The sequence below is a fragment of the Fusarium falciforme genome, chromosome 9, assembly GCF_026873545.1.
Source record: "Fusarium falciforme chromosome 9, complete sequence".
Classification (NCBI taxonomy): Eukaryota; Fungi; Ascomycota; class Sordariomycetes; order Hypocreales; family Nectriaceae; genus Fusarium; species Fusarium falciforme.
In genome coordinates, this window is record NC_070552.1 from 2,649,685 (window position 1) to 2,671,915 (window position 22,231).

The 22,231-nt window shown below is 54.3% G+C and overlaps 10 protein-coding genes across 10 annotated transcripts; 5 read left to right on the top strand and 5 right to left on the bottom strand.

Annotated features, from left to right (window-relative positions):
* Positions 1-577: 577 nt before the first annotated feature.
* NCS54_01170300 (Protein transport protein SEC22) lies at positions 578-1,332 on the top strand (the record flags this gene model as incomplete). Its single annotated transcript, XM_053156969.1, has 3 exons — positions 578-611; positions 662-696; positions 754-1,332. The coding sequence occupies 3 exons, from the start codon at positions 578-580 to the stop codon at positions 1,330-1,332; spliced, it is 648 nt and encodes a 215-aa protein (XP_053012944.1).
* A 363-nt stretch (positions 1,333-1,695) lies between these two features.
* On the bottom strand, positions 1,696-2,756 carry NCS54_01170400 (Hypothetical protein; the record flags this gene model as incomplete). Its single annotated transcript, XM_053156970.1, has 2 exons — positions 1,696-2,480; positions 2,537-2,756. The coding sequence occupies 2 exons, from the start codon at positions 2,754-2,756 to the stop codon at positions 1,696-1,698; spliced, it is 1,005 nt and encodes a 334-aa protein (XP_053012945.1).
* A 1,232-nt stretch (positions 2,757-3,988) lies between these two features.
* NCS54_01170500 (Hypothetical protein) lies at positions 3,989-6,098 on the bottom strand (the record flags this gene model as incomplete). The annotated part of the gene is made up of 3 exons (XM_053156971.1): positions 3,989-5,133; positions 5,183-5,963; positions 6,036-6,098. 3 exons carry the CDS (start codon positions 6,096-6,098, stop codon positions 3,989-3,991), a joined length of 1,989 nt encoding a protein of 662 aa, XP_053012946.1.
* Positions 6,099-7,179: 1,081 nt separating this feature from the next.
* On the top strand, positions 7,180-8,045 carry NCS54_01170600 (Hypothetical protein; the record flags this gene model as incomplete). Its single annotated transcript, XM_053156972.1, has 2 exons — positions 7,180-7,357; positions 7,504-8,045. 2 exons carry the CDS (start codon positions 7,180-7,182, stop codon positions 8,043-8,045), a joined length of 720 nt encoding a protein of 239 aa, XP_053012947.1.
* A 277-nt stretch (positions 8,046-8,322) lies between these two features.
* On the bottom strand, positions 8,323-9,251 carry NCS54_01170700 (Proteasome subunit alpha type; the record flags this gene model as incomplete). The annotated part of the gene is made up of 3 exons (XM_053156973.1): positions 8,323-8,970; positions 9,040-9,151; positions 9,214-9,251. 3 exons carry the CDS (start codon positions 9,249-9,251, stop codon positions 8,323-8,325), a joined length of 798 nt encoding a protein of 265 aa, XP_053012948.1.
* Positions 9,252-10,249: 998 nt separating this feature from the next.
* Positions 10,250-11,636, top strand: NCS54_01170800 (Phosphoserine transaminase; the record flags this gene model as incomplete). Its single annotated transcript, XM_053156974.1, has 3 exons — positions 10,250-10,364; positions 10,421-11,216; positions 11,267-11,636. The coding sequence occupies 3 exons, from the start codon at positions 10,250-10,252 to the stop codon at positions 11,634-11,636; spliced, it is 1,281 nt and encodes a 426-aa protein (XP_053012949.1).
* Positions 11,637-12,049: 413 nt separating this feature from the next.
* NCS54_01170900 (Hypothetical protein) lies at positions 12,050-13,918 on the top strand (the record flags this gene model as incomplete). Its single annotated transcript, XM_053156975.1, has 3 exons — positions 12,050-12,334; positions 12,387-13,825; positions 13,900-13,918. 3 exons carry the CDS (start codon positions 12,050-12,052, stop codon positions 13,916-13,918), a joined length of 1,743 nt encoding a protein of 580 aa, XP_053012950.1.
* A 500-nt stretch (positions 13,919-14,418) lies between these two features.
* NCS54_01171000 (Hypothetical protein) lies at positions 14,419-14,646 on the bottom strand (the record flags this gene model as incomplete). Its single annotated transcript, XM_053156976.1, has 1 exon — positions 14,419-14,646. One exon carries the CDS (start codon positions 14,644-14,646, stop codon positions 14,419-14,421), a length of 228 nt encoding a protein of 75 aa, XP_053012951.1.
* Positions 14,647-18,336: 3,690 nt separating this feature from the next.
* NCS54_01171100 (Mannosyl-oligosaccharide glucosidase) lies at positions 18,337-20,906 on the bottom strand (the record flags this gene model as incomplete). The annotated part of the gene is made up of 3 exons (XM_053156977.1): positions 18,337-18,588; positions 18,658-20,621; positions 20,675-20,906. 3 exons carry the CDS (start codon positions 20,904-20,906, stop codon positions 18,337-18,339), a joined length of 2,448 nt encoding a protein of 815 aa, XP_053012952.1.
* A 392-nt stretch (positions 20,907-21,298) lies between these two features.
* On the top strand, positions 21,299-22,030 carry NCS54_01171200 (uncharacterized protein; the record flags this gene model as incomplete). The annotated part of the gene is made up of 2 exons (XM_053156978.1): positions 21,299-21,617; positions 21,666-22,030. The coding sequence occupies 2 exons, from the start codon at positions 21,299-21,301 to the stop codon at positions 22,028-22,030; spliced, it is 684 nt and encodes a 227-aa protein (XP_053012953.1).
* Between the last annotated feature and the right edge of the window lie 201 nt (positions 22,031-22,231).

Genomic DNA, 22,231 nt, shown 5'->3' on the forward strand with positions numbered 1-22,231 from the left:
CATTATGACAGACCTGAATGAGCTGAGCGAATGTGGTTGGAGACGTAGTCAACCTCCAGTTTTAGCACTCGACATGCAACGCGTGTGTATTTTCAATACGCTGTCGTCGAGTATATAACCAGAGAGCTCATGTAGATGTAAATTTGTATTTATATTTGTACCCGAAATTGTAAACAATGGAAGTACATGCTTTTCCATGCTTTAAAGGTGAACTCGTATGCCAAGCTTCGTTATCTAATCAGCAACCAGAAACTCTGATCCCTGAAACCAGGATGCGAGAGAGCTCCACTCGCAGCTTTAACACGGCCGTTCAACTCACGAACCAAACTCTCCAACAGTCTACGAATCCTACAGATCAAGTCAATAAAGTCCTGTCCTTTGCGATTAGGCTTCAGCGATTGCTACTACACTCTTTCTCTTGGGGTGTGGCCTTGTCTTTTCTGCCTGCGCTGGTTAACGACGTCATCCTAACTGGCCTTGGCTTCTTGACACGTAGTGATAGGTAGAGGCTCAAACCACCTTCACGACGTCGCAACCACCCTTTACCCCCTTTATTCCTCCATACATACACTTCAACATGATTTACTCGACGCAAATATCGAGGCTGGACGGTTAGATCTCCCACGCAACAGCTGAAGCGCAACACGGCTAACTTTCCCAGGCCTCATGCTCTGCGCATCTGTCGACGACGAACAGGTATAAACCACATGCTATCAAAACCTCTACCGAACCGACACTCACACCTACGTCCAGGCCGAAGCATCCCTCGCAGAGACCAAGCAAAACGTCCGCCAGGTCCTCCGCAAGCTCACCCGCAACTCCGAGTCGCAGGCCTCGATCGAGACGAGCGCCCACACCCTCCACTACCTCATCGACTCGGACGTCGTCTTCCTCGCCATCTGCGCCCCCTCGTACCCTCGCAAGCTCGCCTTCACCTACCTCGCCGACCTCGCCCGCGAGTTCACCACCACCTACCCCGCCGCCCAGGTCCACTCCCCCTCCCTCCGACCCTACGCCTTTATGGAGTTCGACACCTTCATCGCAAAGACAAAGACCACCTACGCCGACTCGCGCGCCTCGGCGAACCTCGACCGCCTCAATGACGAGCTGCGCGACGTGACAAAGGTCATGACAAAGAACATTGAGGACCTATTGTACCGTGGAGATAGCCTCGAGCGCATGGGAGAGATAAGCTCCCGCCTGCGCGACGACAGCAAGAAGTATCGTCGGGCCGCGGTGCGGATCAACTGGGAGCTCATGCTGAAGCAGTACGGGCCCTTTGCCGGTCTTGGCTTTATTATTCTCGTCTTCCTGTATTGGCGGTTCTTTTGAGGAATGCAAGCGAACTGTTTCTATATGTACTTATATAATACCTACCAATTGGCCACGTCACAAGAGTACTCGAGATGATCATGTCGCCAAGGGAATCAGCACGTAAGGGGAATCCAGATGGGTGTTGTTACACCTTCAAGACTTGATATGACCATCTACTCAAAGCATTTCGCCTGCCTACTCTAGCAAGCTCTACCAAAACATGACGTCCAGGGGCTCGTTCCTAACTCATGTGGACTCGTTCCGCGGCATGCCCATTTGACTCCAAACTCCATACCCGACTGTTTTTACCTAAATCGTTCACAAGGATGGGATGGCACCATCTCCTGTGACAGAAAACACACGCTTCAGCTTGCTGCTAATCTACATCACCTGGCAGTTGTTCGAAGTCGCCGGCTGTTGTGACGTCGGTGCGGTAACCGTGTGCTGCCACTCGAGGTGCTCCTGATATGCCACCATGTCTTCGTATCCAAGATCCGGCCTGTAGGCGTCCTCCTCGTCATATTGTTCCTGGGGCTCTGTCGAGTCCTCCTCGCAGTAGGGACACAGCAGGCCGGCCAGCCAGTCTCGGGGTTGCGGCGCTACATGGTTGGCGATGGCAACTGGCGCAAACACGACCTGCTTCTCCTGGTGGCCCGATAAGCTGAAACCCGTCGCCTGCCAGTGTGGATTGTTTGTCGTCGGCGACAAGGTTAAGATGGGGGAAGCGGCGGCCTCCTGGAACGTCCGGATCGAGGGCATATTCTCAAGGTCCTCCCATATAATGTGGCCGTCGCAGTAGTCGCACACAAACGCAATGTCTCGATCGCCGAATCGCTTGAACGACCCGACAGTGTTGCACAGCCGCAGCTCTTCTTGGTACCTCCGCACATACTCTGCTTCATCCGGGACTGTCCGGTTGTCCCTCCATTCGCGCTGCTTCCTGTGGACGAGGAATGCGCCCAGACACCGTGAAGAACCTTCCTTCTCTGAGTTGAATATTCGTTGCGCCGCTCGGCATTGCGCTCTGTGTAGTTTTCGCTGGAGGTCGTGTGTCTCACGTACCCATATTGATTCGATCTTGCCGCCGGAGCGACTCCAGTACCTCAGGTTTTCTATATGCGAGTTGAATCGAGTCTGTAAGCTTCTCAATTCCTGAATGGATTCATCTAAGAGAAACGTAAGCCGGAGAGCTTCACAGCGGTCACAACCACAATAAACCTACATTTACGGTCACTTTCGTAGTAAATCTGACCGTTGACCAGAGGCGACAGCTCTTGAAAGTCCTTCTTGGCCTCGTCGAGTACCTTTGCCAGGGCGCGGACCTGCTCGTGCTCGTCGGGGCCCCAGAGGGTCTTGTCGGCCAGGCTGAGTATGCGCAGTCCCTCGGCGACTAGCTTCGCAATGGCCGCAAGCAGTGAGCCGACCGAGTCGAGGCTGCTCATGGTTCGGAGGAACCGGGGATTTGCGCGGAGGGAGACAAGAGACCGGGGCTGACTCTGGTCGGCGGCCTCGGGGTCCTCCCAATGGCCGGGAGCGGAGGCGCGGGGTCGCGTGTGATGTGTTGGAGCTGAAGGAAGCCCGGGACCTTTAAAGAGTAGGTAGGTAGTTATCGTCGGCCGTAGGTGTATCGTGGCCGGAGGGAGCAAGATCAGAGACTCCAACCTCTACTCAAATCACCGTCGTCGTCGCGGGGCGAGGGACAGAAGCGACTGGGGACCGCACATGGGCGTCGTCGGCTCGAACCGGTCTCCGGTTCGAAAGGGCGGGAGCTTGGAGCAGACGAGAGAGGACAGAGCTGTTTAATACGTGAACCAAGGCATGAGGCTGAGTACCTGGCTGCGACGTGGGGCGGGCATACGAAATCGCAGGTAGCGGAGCGTAGGTTTTTGCCGAAGCCAGATATGGAGATGGGATGTGGTGTCCTTGAGGGTCAGCGGCAGGGGTCCCGTCCGCCGTCAGAGTGTCCCTGGAGAGTATCGTGAGAGATGGCGTCGGCCCCGGTGAGGCTGTGCAAAGAATGTTACTGGGTTGCTCGGGAGAGGAGGGACGTTTTGCCTTGGGTTCTAGGGGGAATCCAACGGTGGATCTTGGCGGGAGGATGGCAGGAGTAAGATCTGCCTCTGAAGGGTCCAGACGATAACGTGACCGCCTGTTTCTAGCTGTTGATCCAACATCGAGCTCCTCCGCAATATGACGGAATGTGAACCGACCGACTGTGGCTCGGTTTCACTCATGTTTTGTGGCTCCCCTGACTGTCGTTGGAGGGCCCGTAATGCTTGTCGCGTCCCTGAGAACCCCCCTGTAGCGACTCCGCCATGACGCTGCCGGTGGATCCAAACGGGCTGTGAGGGCGGGCCGGGGAGCTACCTAGCTTGAACGGTCAATCGTTAATTCGACTGTTCCGGAGAATTACGAGAAGAGACAAGAGACAAGGTGGATTGTCTGAAGAATTGGAATGCTAATATTGATGATATAAAGATGGGATTTTGTATATGATGCAAAGTCGTATTTATACAACACATGGAGAGGGTGCAGTCATATGAACCCAACATCCAATGCTCCTGGGCACTCCTATCAACATGGATACTAACAAGTGTCATCTATTACAGAATCCCATCATTGACTGCCACCCATAACCCCCAATTGACCCAGAGCAAGTCTCCAACATTCATATTCACTTGCGCTTCTTGGCCTTGCCGGTATCGGCACCACTGGCCTTGGCCTCAACCTTGGCCTCGACCTTCTTGATATCCTCAGCCAACACCTCCTTGGCCTCATCCTTGGCCTTCTTCTCATCCTCCGCCTCATCCTCACCACCCTGGCCAAACTCGTTGACACGAGAGTAGTCGATCCTGTACGCCCATCGCTGGTACAGGTACACGAAGAAGATGATGTCGTCACGGAAGGTAGCCAGGCGATGCAGGATGGGCATCTTGATGGTGAAGGCAAACAGGTCGTCGATAAAGGTGTTGAGGAACTTGTACATCATGGCCTTGGCGGGCATGTGCGCAACGCTCTTGAGGCGGTAGTTGATGTACAGCGAGGGGACCATCATCAGGAATCCGTAGGCGTAGACGGATCCCACCAGGGTTGTGATGATGTATGAGTACCACGACTTGTGAGAGTCGTAGATGAGCGAGTAGATGCCATAGGCAATCAGGAGAGGGACGCCAGCCATGTACATGTACTTGAAGGCGATCTCGTCGTACTCCTTGGTCTTCTCCTCAGTCTCCGTCAACTTCTGCTTGTCCTCAAAGGTAACCGTGTACGGGAGGAATGATCCGGGTGCGCCGGGACGGACGCGCACGTTGACGACGGTTGTAATCTTCCAGAACTCAATGACGATACCGACGACCTGGCTACCCAGGATCATCCAGCTGGTGTTTTGCGAGTTGTCCAGGAGATAGAGGAAGATGACGGTCTGCATAAACACATTGGCCAGAATGGAGCGCACCGAGATACCGACATTGTCCTTCTTCTTGCGGTAGTGGGCAATATCAGATCCGAAAGCAAGCGTCTCGAGAATCATGTGCAGGATGCTGACCACGATGGTGACGCCGAGCAAGTAAGGGTTTGAGTCAAGGAAAACCTCCTTGATCATCTCAATCTCGGTACCGTCGCCACCACCAGGGAGAGAGGCTCCGAAAGCAGCCTGTCGGGCAGACTCCTTGGAGTTGGTCTCAAGAGTAGCCATGAGCTGGAACTGCCAGCCAGCCAGGTTGCCAAGGTCAATACGCAGGGGAAGTTCCTTGACTGTGTCGTTGAGAAGAGTCATCTGGTTTGTGAGTTGCCAAAAGTTGTTGATGAACAGAACGGGATCTATCATGTTAGTCTTCAGGTCAGCAGACGGCGTAGGGATATCACGTACAATACCAGCCGTTCTGGCCCGATCCGTCTCGGGCCCCAGTGGCCTCGAGGCGCATGTATTGTCGGATTTGAGGACCCATCATGCCAAATTCCTTGACGCCCAGGTCAGAGACGAAGGAGAAAGTGGCGTTGGGGTGATAGTAGTTGGCGATGACAGGACCAGTTGCCTTTTCCTCCTCGGTCAACTCCTCAACGGGAGCCGGAAGATCCTCAAGCAAGTTTCGCGTCTTTGCAACCTTCTTTTTGGGGAGGTACTGAGTCAAAGGCCATGTAAAGTGATAGGCCTTGGCAGTATCAAATCCAGGTTGCTTGGGGTCCAGGTTGCTTCCGGTGAGACCGACGTAGAAGTGGCCCCAGAGTGTGCCATTGTGCTGGACAGCAGGGGGGACGGTAAACGTCGTCTCAACGGTTCGCTTGTCGGACTTGTTGCTGAGGTGGAAATCCTTCTCCTGCAAGACGACATACTCGTCGGCGGTCTCGGAGATGGGGATGGGGTTGAACGACTGCGACAGGGTCACGACGATGTCGACGTGGCTGTCCTGGGGCCAGATGGGCGCAACGTTCTTGGGGAACGCACGATACGTGGCGCCCTCGTTGAGCTCTTTGGGGCGAAGCTCAAACGGAGGGATGCCCTCTGTGTTCCCGGGGACCTTGATGATCTCGCCCGTCTCGGGGTGGTTGATGGCGACGGCTCGCTGGTCCTTCTTGGTGGCGTAGTTGAGGGCCATGTTAAAGCCAAAGTAGATGGCGCCGCCGAGGAGGAGCTTGTTGAAGTTGAATCCCTGCGTGAAACGATCGCGATTAGCTTGTTATCCATGGTCGAGGTCTCTTGACCTCTGTTTGCGACGACTTACACCTCCTTGCTGCTGCTCCCCTTGGGCAGCTTGCCTCTGGGGCAAGACTTGTGCTTCTGCCATGGTTTGGGTTGTCGCTCGTGATCCAGTTGCAAGGTATTGCAGAAGAACTGATCGAGGCAAACTGGATGGCCGGCCGGACGATGCCTTGAAGTCGGAAGGTCAAGGTTGTTGGTTGTCGCGCCTCAGACAAAATGTGTCAAGTTGTCGCAATGGATCTATGGAAATCCCCTCGCCTCATGCCTCCTTAAGAAAGTGGCTGACCCTGGGGTAGGTGACGTGCTGGGGCTGCCTCCGTCCGCGAATCAGCGATTGGCTGGTTGCCACGTCCTGCCTGTGCTGGCCGTTGTCGGCGCTGTTCTGTACCACGTTGAGGCGACGAGCTACAGCGTACGTCCACTGTCGTTCAGGGCATCATGGGTCCCCGCCTTCACCGGTCTAGCAGCCCAGGTGGCCCATCACCAAACGAGTCGTCCATGACGAGCCCCGCCATCCGGCGCTTCAACCAACGTCTGGCTTCACAATGGAGCTTCTGGACAATGTAACAGGCTCCTGGACTAGGCTCTGCTAGGCATCGCTCCTCTGTGCTAGTTAAGTTGAGAGATACATTCCCGTGTCCAGCTGACCTCTTCCGGTGATGGCATTGTCCACTCGCAGAGCCAATGCTGATCTTCCGCTGTTACACCACTGACATGACAGTCCCGAGCGGCATGGCTGCAACAATGGGAGACCTGGCATGGGCATGGGAGGGGCCAAAAGCTCCGAATCCCGATAGGCGTGTCGTGTCTCAACTCTGGACTTGCCCGACTATATAAACTTCTCTGAATCTCAACTTTGCCCCAGCTCTCTTTCTTCTTTTTGTTTCTTTCTTCTTGAGTTTTGATCTAGCTTCTCTCTCTTGAACCTTCTCATCGTAACCCTCGCCACAACATAGCGCTCTGACTAATAAGAGGAATCCTACGGTTATCCACCACCTCGTCATTTATTCTTGAACTTCTACACCGTACACAATACTATTCCAACTGACCGCAACTCAGTTTGAACAAACTTGATTTCGTTTTGAAACATTTTGGCTCTCTTGGCACATACACTTCTTACCTATCTTTACCCCGACATAAATCAAACCAACAACCAGCAACTCATCATGACTGCGGACAACACCCTCACCCCGGAGGCCATTGTCTCCCAGAACGGCTCTTCAAACGGCCAGCCCCGGACCAAGATTTGCGTCTACTGCGGTGCTGCACCTGGCGCCAGCCCTGCTCACATTGAAGCCGCCCGCGCTCTCGGGAGGGCCATGGCCGCAAACAACATCGATCTAGGTGAGTCACTCTCCGGACTAGACCCATAAACCCCGGTCCTGCTGCCTCAAAGCCCGGCACCGGTCGGCCCCGACCGATTCACCGGCCGCTTCTTTCGGGACTTTTGTAAACCCCCGTTATCATTTGGAAACTAACACAGAGAATAGTCTATGGAGGTGGTACCGTCGGCCTCATGGGCGAGGTTGCCAAGACTCTCTGCTCAATCAATGGCCCAGAGTCTGTCCACGGCATCATCCCCGAGGCACTCGTCAAGTACGAGCGGGACGGCACCTATGGTACCGTCAACAAGCACAACCACATTGTCCCTGAAGAGTCCGTCTACGGCCGGACAACTGTAGTCAAGGACATGCACACGCGAAAGAAGCTCATGGCTGAGGAGGTCTTTGCCGGTGGCCCCGGTAGTGGCTTTGTCGGTCTGAGCGGTGGCTTCGGCACTATGGAGGAGATCTTTGAGACCACCACCTGGAACCAACTTGGTATTCATAGCTGTGGTATTGTGCTCCTCAACATTGAGGGCTACTGGGACGGCATTGTCCAGTGGATGGACCGTGCTGCTCAGGAGGGCTTTGTCAAGCCCGCCAACAAGAACATTCTGGTCACCGCTGACACACCCGAGGGCGCCATCCAGGCCCTGCGCGACTACAAGGTGTCGGACGCCATCTACCAGCTTCAATGGGGTAACCAGTAGACAGGTGGGATAGACAGGCGCCAGCGTTTTGGGATTGGGATTGGATATGGGCCAGACGGTCAGGCGTTATGACGGGTGACTTTTACAGATGGTGACTCTACTCCACAATCAAGGACAGGATATATAGACTGGCGCTCCCATGAATAGATGAACTCATGACAAATGACTTGTCTCGACGTTAGACCCGCGAAATGCTGCCTTGCAGCCTGTAATTGTACATGATCTATTTAGCTAGCAACCCGACGCCATGTGTATCCCCTCCATCATGGTGATGTATCTAGCTGTCAACCTCCATACCCTCACCCTCGCCCTCGCCCTCCTCTCCACCGCCTTGGCTTTCGCCAACGCTCTCGATCCATGGCTGCACCTCGAATCCGTCGTACAGCTTGAATGGCTCGACCTTCTTCTTTCCATCCACTGTGTTGATGCCCACCACGCCGACTGATGTGTTCTCCACCGTCAGCTCCTTGTCCTGCACCAGACTCTCCTTAAGAGCCTTGAGCCCGTGCTTGATCAGATCCTCTCTCGAACAGTCGGCAAAATCATCGATGTTGCGCTCAAGGTATGTCCGGGCCATCTGGCTGCGCGCGCCAATGGCGAAGGCGAGCATCTCCTCTGTCATGCCCGAGGGCTGGAACTCGAACAGGTGGGGTCCACGCTCGTCAACGCCAGCGACGAGCAGGCCAACGCCGTACGGTCGCTTTCCGTACATCTGGGTGTTCATCTGGGCCTTCTCACCAATCATGTCGACGAGGGAGCGGAGAGGGATGGCGCGGCCGTAGGTGAGTCGGTGGCCTAGGCACTGCTGCTTCATAAAGTTGGAGAGGACGCGGGCGTCAGAGGTGAGGCCGGCGATGGCGATACCGGCGTGTTCGTCAATGGTAAAGAGCTTCTTCTGGTACGACGAGAGCTCCTCGGCGTTGCGCTGTTGGAGGCAGGGTTAGATACAGGCTGCTCGTTGAGCTGATGCGGGCGCAGGAGGAGATGGGTGTACCTTGACGGCGCAGAGCACTGCATGGGTCTTGCTGGCGATTCCGACGACGACTGAACCTTGCTTAACTGCCTCAGCAGCATACTCGATCTGGAATATTCGGCCCTGGGGCGAGCTTGGGAGGGTCAGCTTGCTGGAGATACTGGGTGAAGCTAACGACGAGCTTAGGTGACGTACAAGGTAACCGAGTCGTTGTCGTAGTTGTTTCTGAACATGGTGAAGGATTAGCTGCTCGAGCAGCGTCGCGTGAGATCTGGGGTCGGTAGGCGGATGCACGGGCGTTGGTGATGGGAGATGTAGAGCTTCGTTTGGGCGTGGGTTTATGGGGTTGGTTGTTACTGGAGGTCCGGATGGAGTTGAGGTGGTCAAGCGTCAAGCACCAGGCAGCTCAAGCTTCGTCGCCTGGTTGCGCTGGGACCTGCAGCCTCCCTTTCTGCCGTGGATACGCCGACACACCGCCTTCCCGATTTGGGAGCTTTCATCATGACATGGAGGATGCTTTTTCCTTCCATTTCAAAATATCCAATGCAACAAGAATCTGAGTAGAGAACTCGCTTACTGATAAATGGTCATTTCTATTAGTTCATGCCTTCTGTTGTCACATACAGAACCGCGGTCCAATGCGTGTCTCTCGTTTTCCTTGCCCTGCCTTGGCTACTGCAGCAAACCCCCCATCAAACAGCCCTGTAACGTCAAACCCCATGTCAAAGCACAGGCTTTTACTTGTTCTAGCTCCAAGACCCCTCACAACTCATCATCTTGTATCCATGGCTAAAAAAAAGTATCAATATCAATGACTCTGATTGCTTGGTTAAAACCCCCCCCAAAGCGCCTCCTCCGAGGCCGGCCTTGGGGCATCCCACGCTCTCGACGCCCCTGGTGCGGAGTCAATTGAACCGGCAGAGGCCCAGCGAATAAAGACTGCAGTTTATCAACGGCATTTCTCCCTTGACTAATAATTGCGCAGTGTAAGAGACAGAAAGAAAGATTCCAAAGTGAAAATCTTGGCGTGGCCTCACTCCTCTTTTCGCAACCTTTGATATCACTCGATTAACCGCTTAGAGTCACCCGTTGAGCTTCTCCCGTGAGGTCTTTTCCTATTGGATGACTCACTGTACCTTTTGGCGAGCTTGACTTTTTGACAAAACTCCATCTTTTCCGCTCCCTTACATCTTCACGTCTTCATTCACGCTTCTTCTGCAACCAACCAACAATGCCTTCCAGATCTGAAATTACCTACTTTGGTGCCGGGCCAGCGGCTTTACCTACTGACGTGCTTGAGACTGCCGCGCAGGCATTGCTTGACTACAATGGGACCGGCCTCGGAAGTAATAAGCTGAGATATAATGTTATTTTATCTATTTTATCGCTAATAACTACTTAGTTTCTGAGCATTCGCATCGTTCTGAGCTGGCCGCCAACATCCTCAACGAAGCCAAGGCGGATCTTGCCTCCTACCTCGACATTCCCGAGGACTATGAAGTTCTCTTTATGCAGGGTGGCGGTACCGGAGAGTTCTCCGCCACCATGTACAACCTTGTTGGTGCGTGGGTAACCAAGAAGAAGGCCCAGATCGTCGCCTCCCTCAACAAGGCCGAGGACGACCCTCTTGTGGAGCAGGAGCTCCGAAATGCCGTCGACAAAGAGCTCAAGGTGGATTACATCGTCACTGGCGGCTGGTCGCAGAAGGCTTCCGAGGAGGCCAAGCGACTTCTTGGTCCTGAGCACGTCAACATTGTTGCCGACGCTCGCAAGGTCAACGATGGCAAGTATGGCAAGATCCCTGAGGAGAGCACCTGGAACCTCTCCAAGGATGCTGCTCTGGTGTACTACTGCGACAACGAGACCGTCGATGGCGTCGAGTTCCCTGCCTTCCCCAAGACTCTGACTCCTGGACCTGATGGCAATGGCCCTATCGTGGTGGCCGACATGTCATCCAACATCCTCTCTCGACGAATTCCTGTCAAGAACTACTCCGTCATCTTCTTCGGAGCCCAGAAGAACCTCGGCTGCACTGGTGTCACTGTTGTGATCATCAAGAAAAGCCTCCTCCCTCCCCAGACTTCTCAGCCTCCTGCTCCTCTTCTCAGGAAACTTGGTCTTCCTATTCCTCCCATCATTTTCCAGTACGAGACCATTGCCAAGAACAACAGTCTCTACAACACCCTCAGCATCTTTGAGTGAGTATTCGGCGAAAACTGAACCAATTACTTAGCTGACTTAGATTTAGTGTCTACATTGCTGGCCAGGTTCTCAAGAAGCTGCTCCGCACTTATTCCAACAAGGTTGACGGCCAGGAGGCCGTGGCGGTCAAGAAGGCCGACCTCATCTATGCTGCTCTCGAGGCCCACCCCGACGTGTACAGAATTGTCCCGGACAAGTCTGTCCGCTCAAGGATGAACATCTGCTTCCGCGTCACCAAGAACGGCGACACTGATGCGACCGAGAAGACCTTCCTGAAGGAGGCCACCAGCCTGGGCCTGACTGGTCTCAAGGGTCACCGCAGCGTCGGTGGTATTCGTGCCAGCAACTACAACTCGATTCCCCTGGAGGGCGCTGAGAAGCTTGCCAAGTTCATTGAGACTTTTGCTTCTTCTTGAGTGGTTTTGAAATAGGTCAATGAGGTTATAGGGTAGATGAAAGATGTGGATGTGAAATGAGGATGAAGGGAAAGGCAGTCAACCTAAAATGGGTGCTAAATTCAACATATTTAGCACATTTATCAGGCAAAGGATACAAATAGTAAATCAAAGTAAAATTTCAACACACGATTATGCTCCTGTAGGTTCTGGTTTGGGGATGAGAGGACTTTCTTTACTAGGCGGTGTTGTAGCAGGCTGTGGCCGCTGTAACGTCTCGGCTTTTAGGTCTCGTGCACAGTGAAAAGTTGCCGTCCCGCAAAACACCTCGAGATTTATCATCCTCATCATCAGCAACCAGCTCATCAGCCAATGTCTTGCCTCGTTTTCATACTCCAATAACTCATTTAATCTTCTAGATTTCATTCTCGCTCATGCTCAGGCGCAGTCTCCGTCTGAGGAGACTCAATTGCGCCCAGCCAGCCTCACGATTCTCGGTTCCAGCCATAAGCTGCCGATTCCATCCCACCTCGTTATCACCACAAAGCTGCCCCAGCATCAGGCTATCGAGAACCTTCTCACAGCAGTCATGGCACACTCATAAATCCGATGATACGACTAGACTCCCGGCTGTAGATGACACCATATATGCCCTGTCGACCGCTCAGGGCCGAGCTGGCATTGCTGTGATTCGCATATCAGGCCCATCGTGTCTTGAAGTAAGTAGTCTCAAATGCCTCATCCAATACCTGTGCTAACTCGAACATCTAGATTTACAAGGAACTGTGCCCGTCAAAACCGCTACCAAAGCCAAGGTATGCAACTGTGAGATCTCTTTATGACCCAAAGCCTGCCAGAGATGGACCCATCGTCCTAGACTCGGAAGCCCTCATCCTCTACTTCCCCAACCCAAAGACGGTAACGGGCGAAGATGTCCTAGAATTGCATGTCCATGGCGGAGCGGCTACCGTCAAGGCAGTGCTATCCGCGATCCCACGATGCTCCACAGTCCAGCGTATCCGATACGCCGAGCCTGGCGAGTTTACCAAGCGTGCCTTCTTCAACGACCGGCTCGACCTTGCTCAGATCGAATCCCTGAGCGACACGCTCGCCGCAGAGACGGAGCAGCAGCGTCGTGCGGCTGTACGCGGCAACTCGGGAGCGCTGGGTCGCCAATACGAGGCGTGGAGGGAACAGCTGCTACTCGCGCGAGGGGAGATTGAGGCGCTGATCGACTTTTCAGAGGATCAGCACTTTGATGAGTCCCAGGCAGACTTGCTGCACAATGTAACGACTCAGGTTGCAAGGATGCTACACAGCATCGAGCTGCATGAGCAAGGAAGCCAGCGGAGCGAGCTCCTGAGGAATGGGATCCGAATTGCGCTGCTGGGGCCACCCAACGTCGGAAAGTCGTCCCTCATGAACCTCATCGTCGGACGGGAGGCATCCATCGTGTCCGGGGAGGCTGGCACGACCCGCGACATCATCGAGGCCAGCCTGGACATCCGTGGCTATTTATGTTCGTTTGCGGACACGGCAGGATTTCGCTCCAACGGCTCTGGGACGACCAACGGGGCTGGCGGTGGCGCAATTGGGGCCGTGGAAGAGGAGGGAATCCGGCGAGCGAAGCAAAAGGCCATGGACTCGGATCTGGTCATTGTGCTGGCGTCGGTTGAAGATAGTCCTAGAGGATCATTTCTGCAGTACGATGAGGAAACTTTGGACCTGGCTGCGGGGGCCGAAGATTGTCTTATTGTGGTCAACAAGCGGGACGCAGTTGACGCTGGGCAGTTCGAGAAGCTCGTCAAGGAATTCCGTCGGACCGTCTCTGGAAAGGCCCCCAAGCTAGCGGCGGCTGAGCTCGTGTCCATCTCGTGTAAGGAGGCTCAGACGTTGGGATCGGAGAGCAAGGACCCAGGCGGCGTCCAAGCGGTGATGGACCAGCTCGTGGGGTCCTTTGAGAAGATGACATCCATGCCCGTCGATCTCCAGGATCTGCTGGGGGTCACGGAGCGGCAGCGGCAGCTCCTGGTCAAGTGCCGGGGTCACCTGCAAGAATTCATGACCGAGGCCACGCCGGAGGAGGGCATGGACGCGGACACGGTGCTCGCGGCCGAGTACCTCCGGTACGCTGCGGACTGCCTGGCTCGGATCACGGGGCGCGGGGAGTTTGGGGACGTGGAGGATGTGCTCGGGGTTATTTTCGAGAAGTAAGTTCTGACGAGGAGGAGGCTATGTTTGCATGATTATAGTAGATGAGGATGCTGACTCGTGACTCTGCTAGGTTCTGTGTTGGTAAATGAGCGAAGGAAGCTGACGAGGAACAAGGAAGTTGATAAAAATGTGAACAATGTTGCTCTATCTCAAAGACAAAATTCTATATCTCCTGATCTAATGGAAAAACGCCGCCCTATGCAGATTTGATGAAGAGAAGGAGACAAAATGCTAATGTCTAAAAAAAGGAGCGAACCGACCACCAGGGTTATCCAATCGCCATACCAAGCAAGAATCGAAAAAGGAATGAAATAGAGAGAAAAACAAGGGTGAAGGAGAGATGCCAGGTTTTCGCTTTCCGCCCGATGTAATGCTGCGCCATGCTTTGAGATTCCGTCTTTGTCTTGCCAAATGAATCCTTCGCTATGCTGTATCCAGAATTATGATGCCATGGAAAAAAAAAAAGGCAGAAAGATGCCCAAAAACTCCGTCCCAATGCTGGTTGAAAATGCTTCAGTTGAACGCCCGTCTATGCAATGCTTGCGCTTGTCTTTGTATAGGGAGAGTTGGAAGGAAAAGAGAACGAGATTCACTCGTCGTCGTCATTGGGGCCGTTGTAACCTGAGCGGCCCTTGTTGCCCTCCGAGTCGTCGTCGCTGGGGCCGTTGTAGCCAGAGCGGCCAAAGTCGGCGCCCTGAGGACCGTTGTAGCCGGATCGGCCGCTGCGTCCGTTGGAGTCGTCGTCACCGTCCTTGTTGTAGCCGGATCGGCCGAAGGAGCGGGTGGTGGGAGCAAAGGTGAGAGTGAAGGCAGCCATTGTATTTGTTGTGAGGTTGTTGTGTAGAATGAAGAGTTGGATGATGTGGTTGTAAATGTGGTTGTAAATGTGGTTGTGAGTGTTGTAGTTGTTGTGAGTGTGGTTGTTGTTGGGAGTGTGGTTGTGGTTGTAGTTGTAGTTGTGGTGAGTGTGGTATTAAGTTTATGTGTAAGTGGATGCTTGATGAGTGAAGCTGTTGATGATGATGATGATTTCGAACAACAACTCTGGAGGAGGCCACGAGGTTATATAGAAATGGTCCTCTACGAAAAAAGAGGCGTCGTCATATGTACTGGGTATACATCGCAGCCGCTGCTGCGGTTCCATCCCAAGACCGTGGAAAGCGGCTGACGCCTAATCGTGTGTCTGTAGACTCCCGTCGACTCTTCCCCTAGGCAAATGCGCCGCCCACACACTCTCACCGGCCGGCGATCAACGCACGGGAGACCGACATCTCCACCACGGGCTTCCAAACTAAGCAACAAAGTTACCCCCCCTGCTCTGCCTTTCTGACGGAAGCGGTCATCAGAGAGAAGACACAGAAGACAAGAGAGAGCAGGGACCCCTAGCTGCGCCATGTCGCCGAGCTGACAGGGGTCGCCTCGGAGCCGTGAGTGGTCAGAAACCGCCGTAGGGCTGAGGAAGAACAAGCGACGACTCGGGAGTCAAGGAAAAGGGAAACAAATGTACCGTACCCCTTCCGAGTCAGCCTTCTGAAGGGTGTGTGGGTTCAGCCACCGCCGGGGGACCGTTGCCGGGTGTGTAATGAGAGAGAGAGAGTTGCCTGCTTACGGGAGGCGTGGCAGGGACAATGCCCATCAGCCACAGCCTCAAATTAGCCCCTGATCCTTGTACCAAACGGAGCAGGCTTCAAGCCGCCGGGGGAATAGATGGGAAGAAGAGAGTTGAGGATCCTGATTGACGGCCGTATCACGGAGGTGTATACGCGAAAAATACGATCTTCAATTTGCGCTCGATTTCTCCCAAAACGGCAATACACACACACACACACACACACACATTTATTATCGCCCATGTATTGTAACGTCCCAGCAATCTGGAATTGGCTCCGTCGCACATTACGCAGTGCTTCCCTCCATTTCAAAGGCGACGTCATCAACCACGGGGGGGCATGTGATATCTAACATTTGTAAACCTCCTTCTTCATTTCAAAGACAAGGCGAGCGAGCGCGCGGCCGATTTGGAATTTTGACGTTGTCGATTTTAGGAATAACCGAGCGCCATTCGTTGCCTTGTGTTTTCAAATCAACGTCGTATCCAGAATGTCTTGGATTTCGTGTCGGGTAGGTAGATTTCCAACAATAAAAGAAAAGCAAAGAAATTAAACGAAGTAAAATGTTCCCCTTTGAGTGCAGCTTGTTGAATCTCATTCGTCAAAATGGACTCAAACTGCAGCCTGAAAACAAAGGCCCATGACGACGTGAGGTGAGTAATAACAACTCTGACCGTTTGGCGTGCATTGCATCGGCCAAGCCTGTGATCCACCGAAACGGATTCCCGCCTTTTGGATACCCGCAACCGAAAGTCTGCCCCGGATTTCCACTTTGGATGTTGAACATGATCGCCGAGTCATAATACGGCGGTTCCTTGACTTGCATATCTCTCTTTTTCGGATATCATCCCCAATTATTTGGCCAAGTGAGTCATCCAGCTCGCAAAAAACGAAACGTCAAGAACAGTCAGCCGCAGCAGATAAGTCTTGGTACCTTTTGTCTCTGATTACGAGGCATTCTTTTTTCCTGTTTCCCTCTCTCGGCAACGGCAATCCGTGGGGGGTTACCATAATGAAACGTCACTTGCTGTGACAATCTAGTCTAGTCATCTTTCCGCAGTTCGTGTCCTTTCTCGGCATGACAAGCCCAAGAACTCTCGGCCGAGTCTGATGCCACCATTGGATCCGGCTCTTCATCTTCCCGTGTGGCAGATGCCTTGACTCTCACACTTCCCATCTCGGGGACCAACCAGTAGTCATCACGGGCCTCCCGGTGCCATGGGCCCCTTGGGCCTAAGTGTCCAAGCCATCCATGTCCTGCCCGGATGTTCTCACCTCCCGCCCCTTATCCCGATTATCCTGACTGGGGTCTGGTCGATGCTGACCGAGATCTATGGTACCGCCTGTAATTGGACGGGTCACCGAAGGGGGCCATGCTGCGCGGCTGTTGCGAGTCAACCGCCAAGAGACAACCGTGGTGCCATGTCTCAGGCAGCACTGCTCGCAAAACACGTACTCGTGCATGTACGAGAAAATATACAATTCCAATCACAGCTTGACATTGTTTCTTGTTTCCTTCTTTCACCAAAAAAAAAAAAAACATCAGTTCAAGGCATTCCAGCGCTCGCACAAGCCCCATGCGCCGCCCAGCCACAACCTCGCAAAGGACACAAGGAAATGACCCGTTTCGTCGCTAGCACATGGCTAAGCGCCATAAAAATAGACGGGTCTCCTCTTATTGGCCGACAAGCGCGTCTACCTGACATGATGACAGGACCCCACAAGCCCTGGCTGCCCGCCCTTTTGCACAGCCCCCTCCAAGAGGCTTCAACCAAACAGATGGGCAAGATTGTTTCAACCAACTTTTCCTCTTTCAACGCTAAGCACCCCGTCACGAACCACGAGGCGTTCTTCCCAAGTCAGCCTTGCGACCCTGGCACGCCCCCCCCATACCCATACGCCGTACCACCCGCGAACCCTCTCCTGTCAGCCGGGCTGCCTCTGAGACACGCCAGATCTCTAGGAACCTGGCGTCTGTCTGCTTCGGTGGCGGCGTCTGATGTTGGTTTCGCTTGGCTTCGACTAGACGAAGCAAGAGCAAGCCCCTTGTCTCGGGAAGGATTTCCCAGCGCCGGTTAGCATCCCCGAGCGGAAAGGCGTTTGGAATGCTTTCGCTTGCGCCAATCAGCCGCCCCCCGAGTCGAGAATAGCACCACTAGCGCACCTTTGACATCCATCATCGACAACGTCTCAGGAACCTTTCTTTCTGAAGATCCCTTTAGCTTCGGCACAGTCTCCAGGAACGGTCGAATTCGCAGGCTTACATTACATCTCCTCCACCGGCCGACCGTTCCAGACCCGGAGCTGGAATCGCCAAATTCAAAGTACCTGCATGCATACATGATATTGTTATCCTCACTCATCATCATCATGACCATGACCATCATGCAGAGCCATTTTCCCCGTTGATATGATGCCGCTGACGTTTGATCCCATCATCCATAACTCGGGCCGTTTTCAACAGAGTTCCACTAACAGTCCTTGGAGCCTCGACCCAAGGACTCTTGACAGCCTGTCGATCAAGGACGTCGGCGAGATCAGAGTCGCCGATCTGCAACCATCAGAGCATCGATCTGCGCAGGATGCCTGAGGGAATGGGATGCCACACGCATCTCATGTCGAGTGAGACATGCACAACTGCCGAGTACCTCTGGGCTTGCCTAAACGGGCAGCTTATTTCCATCACATCCATCCCTCCCCAAAAGCCCCCAGCATGTCACATGGTTCAGGGATGCGGAGCGAGCCGCCGCTGGAATGTTTGATGCTGTGCCTTGTGGCTAATCAGCACTCGTCGTCTTGGCTTTGACATCTATCGTCTACCATATACACACCCCGTTCCCAAAGGGATGCCACGGTCAGCCTTACACGGCCACGTTCCCGCCTCCCCCCCAAAAGTCTCACAGCTCGTCCCGCACAGGGGCAGCTCCCTGGTCACTGGGGTCCTCCATAGCCATGATCTTGACCACCAGGCTGGTCCATCCGGTGAAATGCTGCGTTCGCTGCCCGGCCCCCGTATCCGGGTTGTACTGCTCCCACGCGAAGCCCGTCTCCTCCCAGCTCTTGTACACCGTGTCGACAAGGTTCTTACGCAGCCGCGAGAAGAGATCCTTGGCCTTAGCCCTGTAGGGCCCTTCCTGCGTGGCAACGTTCTAGCAAGCAGAAAATCGAGATTAGTAAACTGTATCAGATGGCACGTTACGGCGGGAGGAATGGCTTACGCGTAGCTGAGACACGGCGAGGTAGTTGATGGGCATCCACACGGGGCTGCGCCAGTAGTTCTCCTTGGTGCCGTAGAGCTCGTCCTGCTTGCTCAGGCTGCGGATTCCGTGGGGGCTGAAGAGGTGCTCCTCGTCGCCAATGAGATCCAGGATCTTGCCGAGCTTGGGGTCGTCCGGCTTCATGAGGCCGACGAGGAAGGGGAACAAGGAAATGTATCCCTTGTGGCATACGAGGGTGTGCTCCTCGTATTCGTCGATCGTCGCATCGCAGTAGCAGCCCTGCTCTTCGGACCAGTGAAGATCATTGAGGTTATGCTCGATAGCTACCAGGTTCTTCCTGTACTCGTCCACATCCTCAGCCATGCCGAGGGCGTCGGCAATGTTCATCAAGGACTTTGTCATGAGGCCGACCCAGGACATGAGATCGACATGGAGCTCGCCCGGGTGAGGAGGCTGGGCCCGCGGGTAGTCATCCAGGCCGCTGGTGAGGATGTGCGCCTCGGTGCGGCCCCTCCAACGGTATGCCTCCTTGGTTGAGTACGCCTCACGGTCGTAGCTCTTGATATCACCGCGCTGCGTCTTGCGGAACCAGTCATACTGGCGTCGGAGGAGAGGATACAACTTTCTCAGGTAGCTTTCACCGATCTCAAGGTTGTCAAGATGGGCCGTCTGCAGGGGGTCGGCACCAATGATCTGCTCCTTCTTGGCAAGCTGAGTGCCATTGGCTGCGCGAAGGCGCTCCATGAAGCCTTCAATGATGAGGAACAACGTTGGGGGGTTGGCATAGTGGGGATACTGGACTTGGAACTCAGCCGGGACCTTGCTACGGGCCTCGTGTCCAAGGATCTGCTCACGAGCAATCCAGCCGTCGTCGTCCATGGTGTTGTACCAGCTCTTGACAATCTCAAGGGTAAGATCCATATCCCAGTCCGCGATGGGGATCAGATGGAAACCCTCATCCCATAGGAAGCCGCGGGGGAAGAATGGGCGAGACGGGACGCTGGTGAAGAGCTCGTACGGGCCCTCGAGGTCCTGCTTCTTACGCGCCATGGCCTCGGCAGCCTCCTCCCAGAATCCTTCATTCTCCTCCTCGTATTCAGGCGCATAAGATCGGTCGATGATCTGGTGGCCGTGGAAGTATCCGATGCCGCCAACCAGGTTGGAGAACATGCTCTTGCCAAACTTGCGGTACTTTTCACCCTTGAAGGGCGCCTTGAGCTCAAAGGTCCTCGCGAAGCGCTCCTTGAAGGTCTCGGAGACCTTGGTGATCTGCTCAGTGACGTCGGCAGAGGTGTATTCCTCCCCAGACGAGCCGGACGAGAAGATGACGTCGAACTCAAAGGGACCCTCAAACGTCTTTTCGACAATCTGCACGTTGCCCTTGCCTGGCTTGTGTTCGATGCGGTAGACTTGCCATGGGGGAGGGGGATCAGTCTGGTCGGCGTTCTCCTGGACAGGCTTGACGGCGTCTTGGAGGTGCTTGAAGACAACCGCCTTGCCCTGCCAGCTGATCTCAGGGGTGGCATCAGAGCTCATGACGAGAGTCGTGTCTCCGTGTCTGTCCTTAAGCAGCTTGTGGCCCTTCTTGGGGTGCTTTCCCTTCCCCTTGGTGATCAGGAGCTTGTAGTCGCCCAGCGTCTTGGAGTTGCCCTTGAAGCTGACGTCTCCGTCAAAGCCAAACTCGTCACCCTCGCCCTCAGCCTCGAGCTCGCCTTCTCCGTCCTGGGCAATGTAGTAGAATAGCATGGTCTTGGTGTTCTTGGGAGCATCGGCCCTCAACTCGCCCTTGATCCTAGCAGCCCAGCTGCCTCCGTGGTTGCCACCGGGGATCTTGACAAACGTTGTGGTGAGATCAATCTTGTTGCCCTCATCATGAATAGACTGCACGCCTCCGATGCGAGCATCATACTCATCCCACCCGTAGCCATGAATATCCTCCCCCTGCTCACAAGTATATCGGAAACCTACCACCAAAAATTAGTCATGAAACTCCCACGACGGCCCGCTTCCCGCATACCGTTCTGAATATCCCTAAAGTCGTCAACCTTCCCCCACATGAGGCCCGTCCACAACGCATCTGGCGTCCTGGGTCGCACGCCAAAGTAGAGGTTGGACTTGTACGGGCCCCAGAAGAGGCTCTGGTTGTTTTGGCGGCCAATCTCTGTGGTGAGCACCGAGGAGGCCTCATCGGTGGCTGAGGCACCCAGGACGAGTGCCGCCGCCGACACCCATTGGGCTATTCTCACCATGATGGAGGGCGAAACTCTTATCTATCGAGTATCAGAGATTCAATATTTGACAGAAAATCAACGTAAATGACGCTAAAAGAAATTGTGCTGCGGCATCCGGTGCGCTTGACGTGAGAGCCTCTAGAGAACACGTTGGAGCTGGGGTTTGATATGACGACGCAAGGCTGAAGCTCGGTCTTGGCGGTGGAGAGCTCTGACCAATGAATGATAGTCACCAGCCACCGCCACTGTCTAACCAGCCCCATCTGAGACTCCACCCTTGACGGTTTCTTCTCAGCCTCCCCCAGATTGATGCCTTTAACTTTGCACTCTTCATCTTGACGACTCTATCCATCCTCACAACATTCACACCAAAACCTCGTCAATCCAAGTAAACTCACCAGGAATACACAATGGGCGACCCCCGACGAAGCCGTCGGCCAGACAGCCGCCAGATGTGGGATGAATCCGACCGTCGCGACAGGCGTGGAGGCCCACGCGATCGAGACAGGGACAACGACCGCGACCGGAGAGGATACAGATCTAGATCGCGGGAGAGGCGCGGATACAGGGACCGCTCGAGGTCTCCGGACAGAAGGCACAGAGATCGCGACGGCGATAGGAACCGACCCAGGGAGAGGGGTTCACGATATCATGATGATAGAAGGGATCGACGGAAAGATGATGATGATGGACCTCGGTATCGTCGTGATGATGACGGAGATCGACGAGGTATGCAACTCCCCTCTTCTCACCAACCCCTTCCACTAACATATCAAGTTAAATCCCGTCGCTCCGCATCCCCAAGCACCCGCAGCCCCTCTCACGACACAACATCCCTCCCAACCCGCACCCGCCCCGACAACAACATCAAGCGCGAACCAAACCCCAACATGTCCTTCAACGTCTCCAAAAAGTCCCCTCCGCGCCGCGACGACGCCCCCGATGGAGACGAGATGGACGCCGAGGACGACGACATGGCGGCCATGCAGGCCATGATGGGCTTTGGAGGGTTCGGAACGACAAAGAACAAAAAGGTGGCGGGCAACAATGTCGGAGGTGTGAGCAAGGAGAAGAAGACCGAGTATCGGCAGTACATGAACCGGCAGGGTGGATTCAACCGGCCGCTGAGTCCTTCGCGATGAGGAAAGGAGAAAAAGGATGGTGATTTTTTTGGGGGGGGGGGTCATTATGAATTTTACGATATCCGTTGTGACGTGTTGAGCGTACGAGACTGCATCCTCAGATTAGCGTTGGTAGGACATGACAATAATTCAAGCATAAATGCCCATGTTGAAAATAAGACATTGCTTTGTAGACAAGCCTTCAGTGACACAACGAGTACC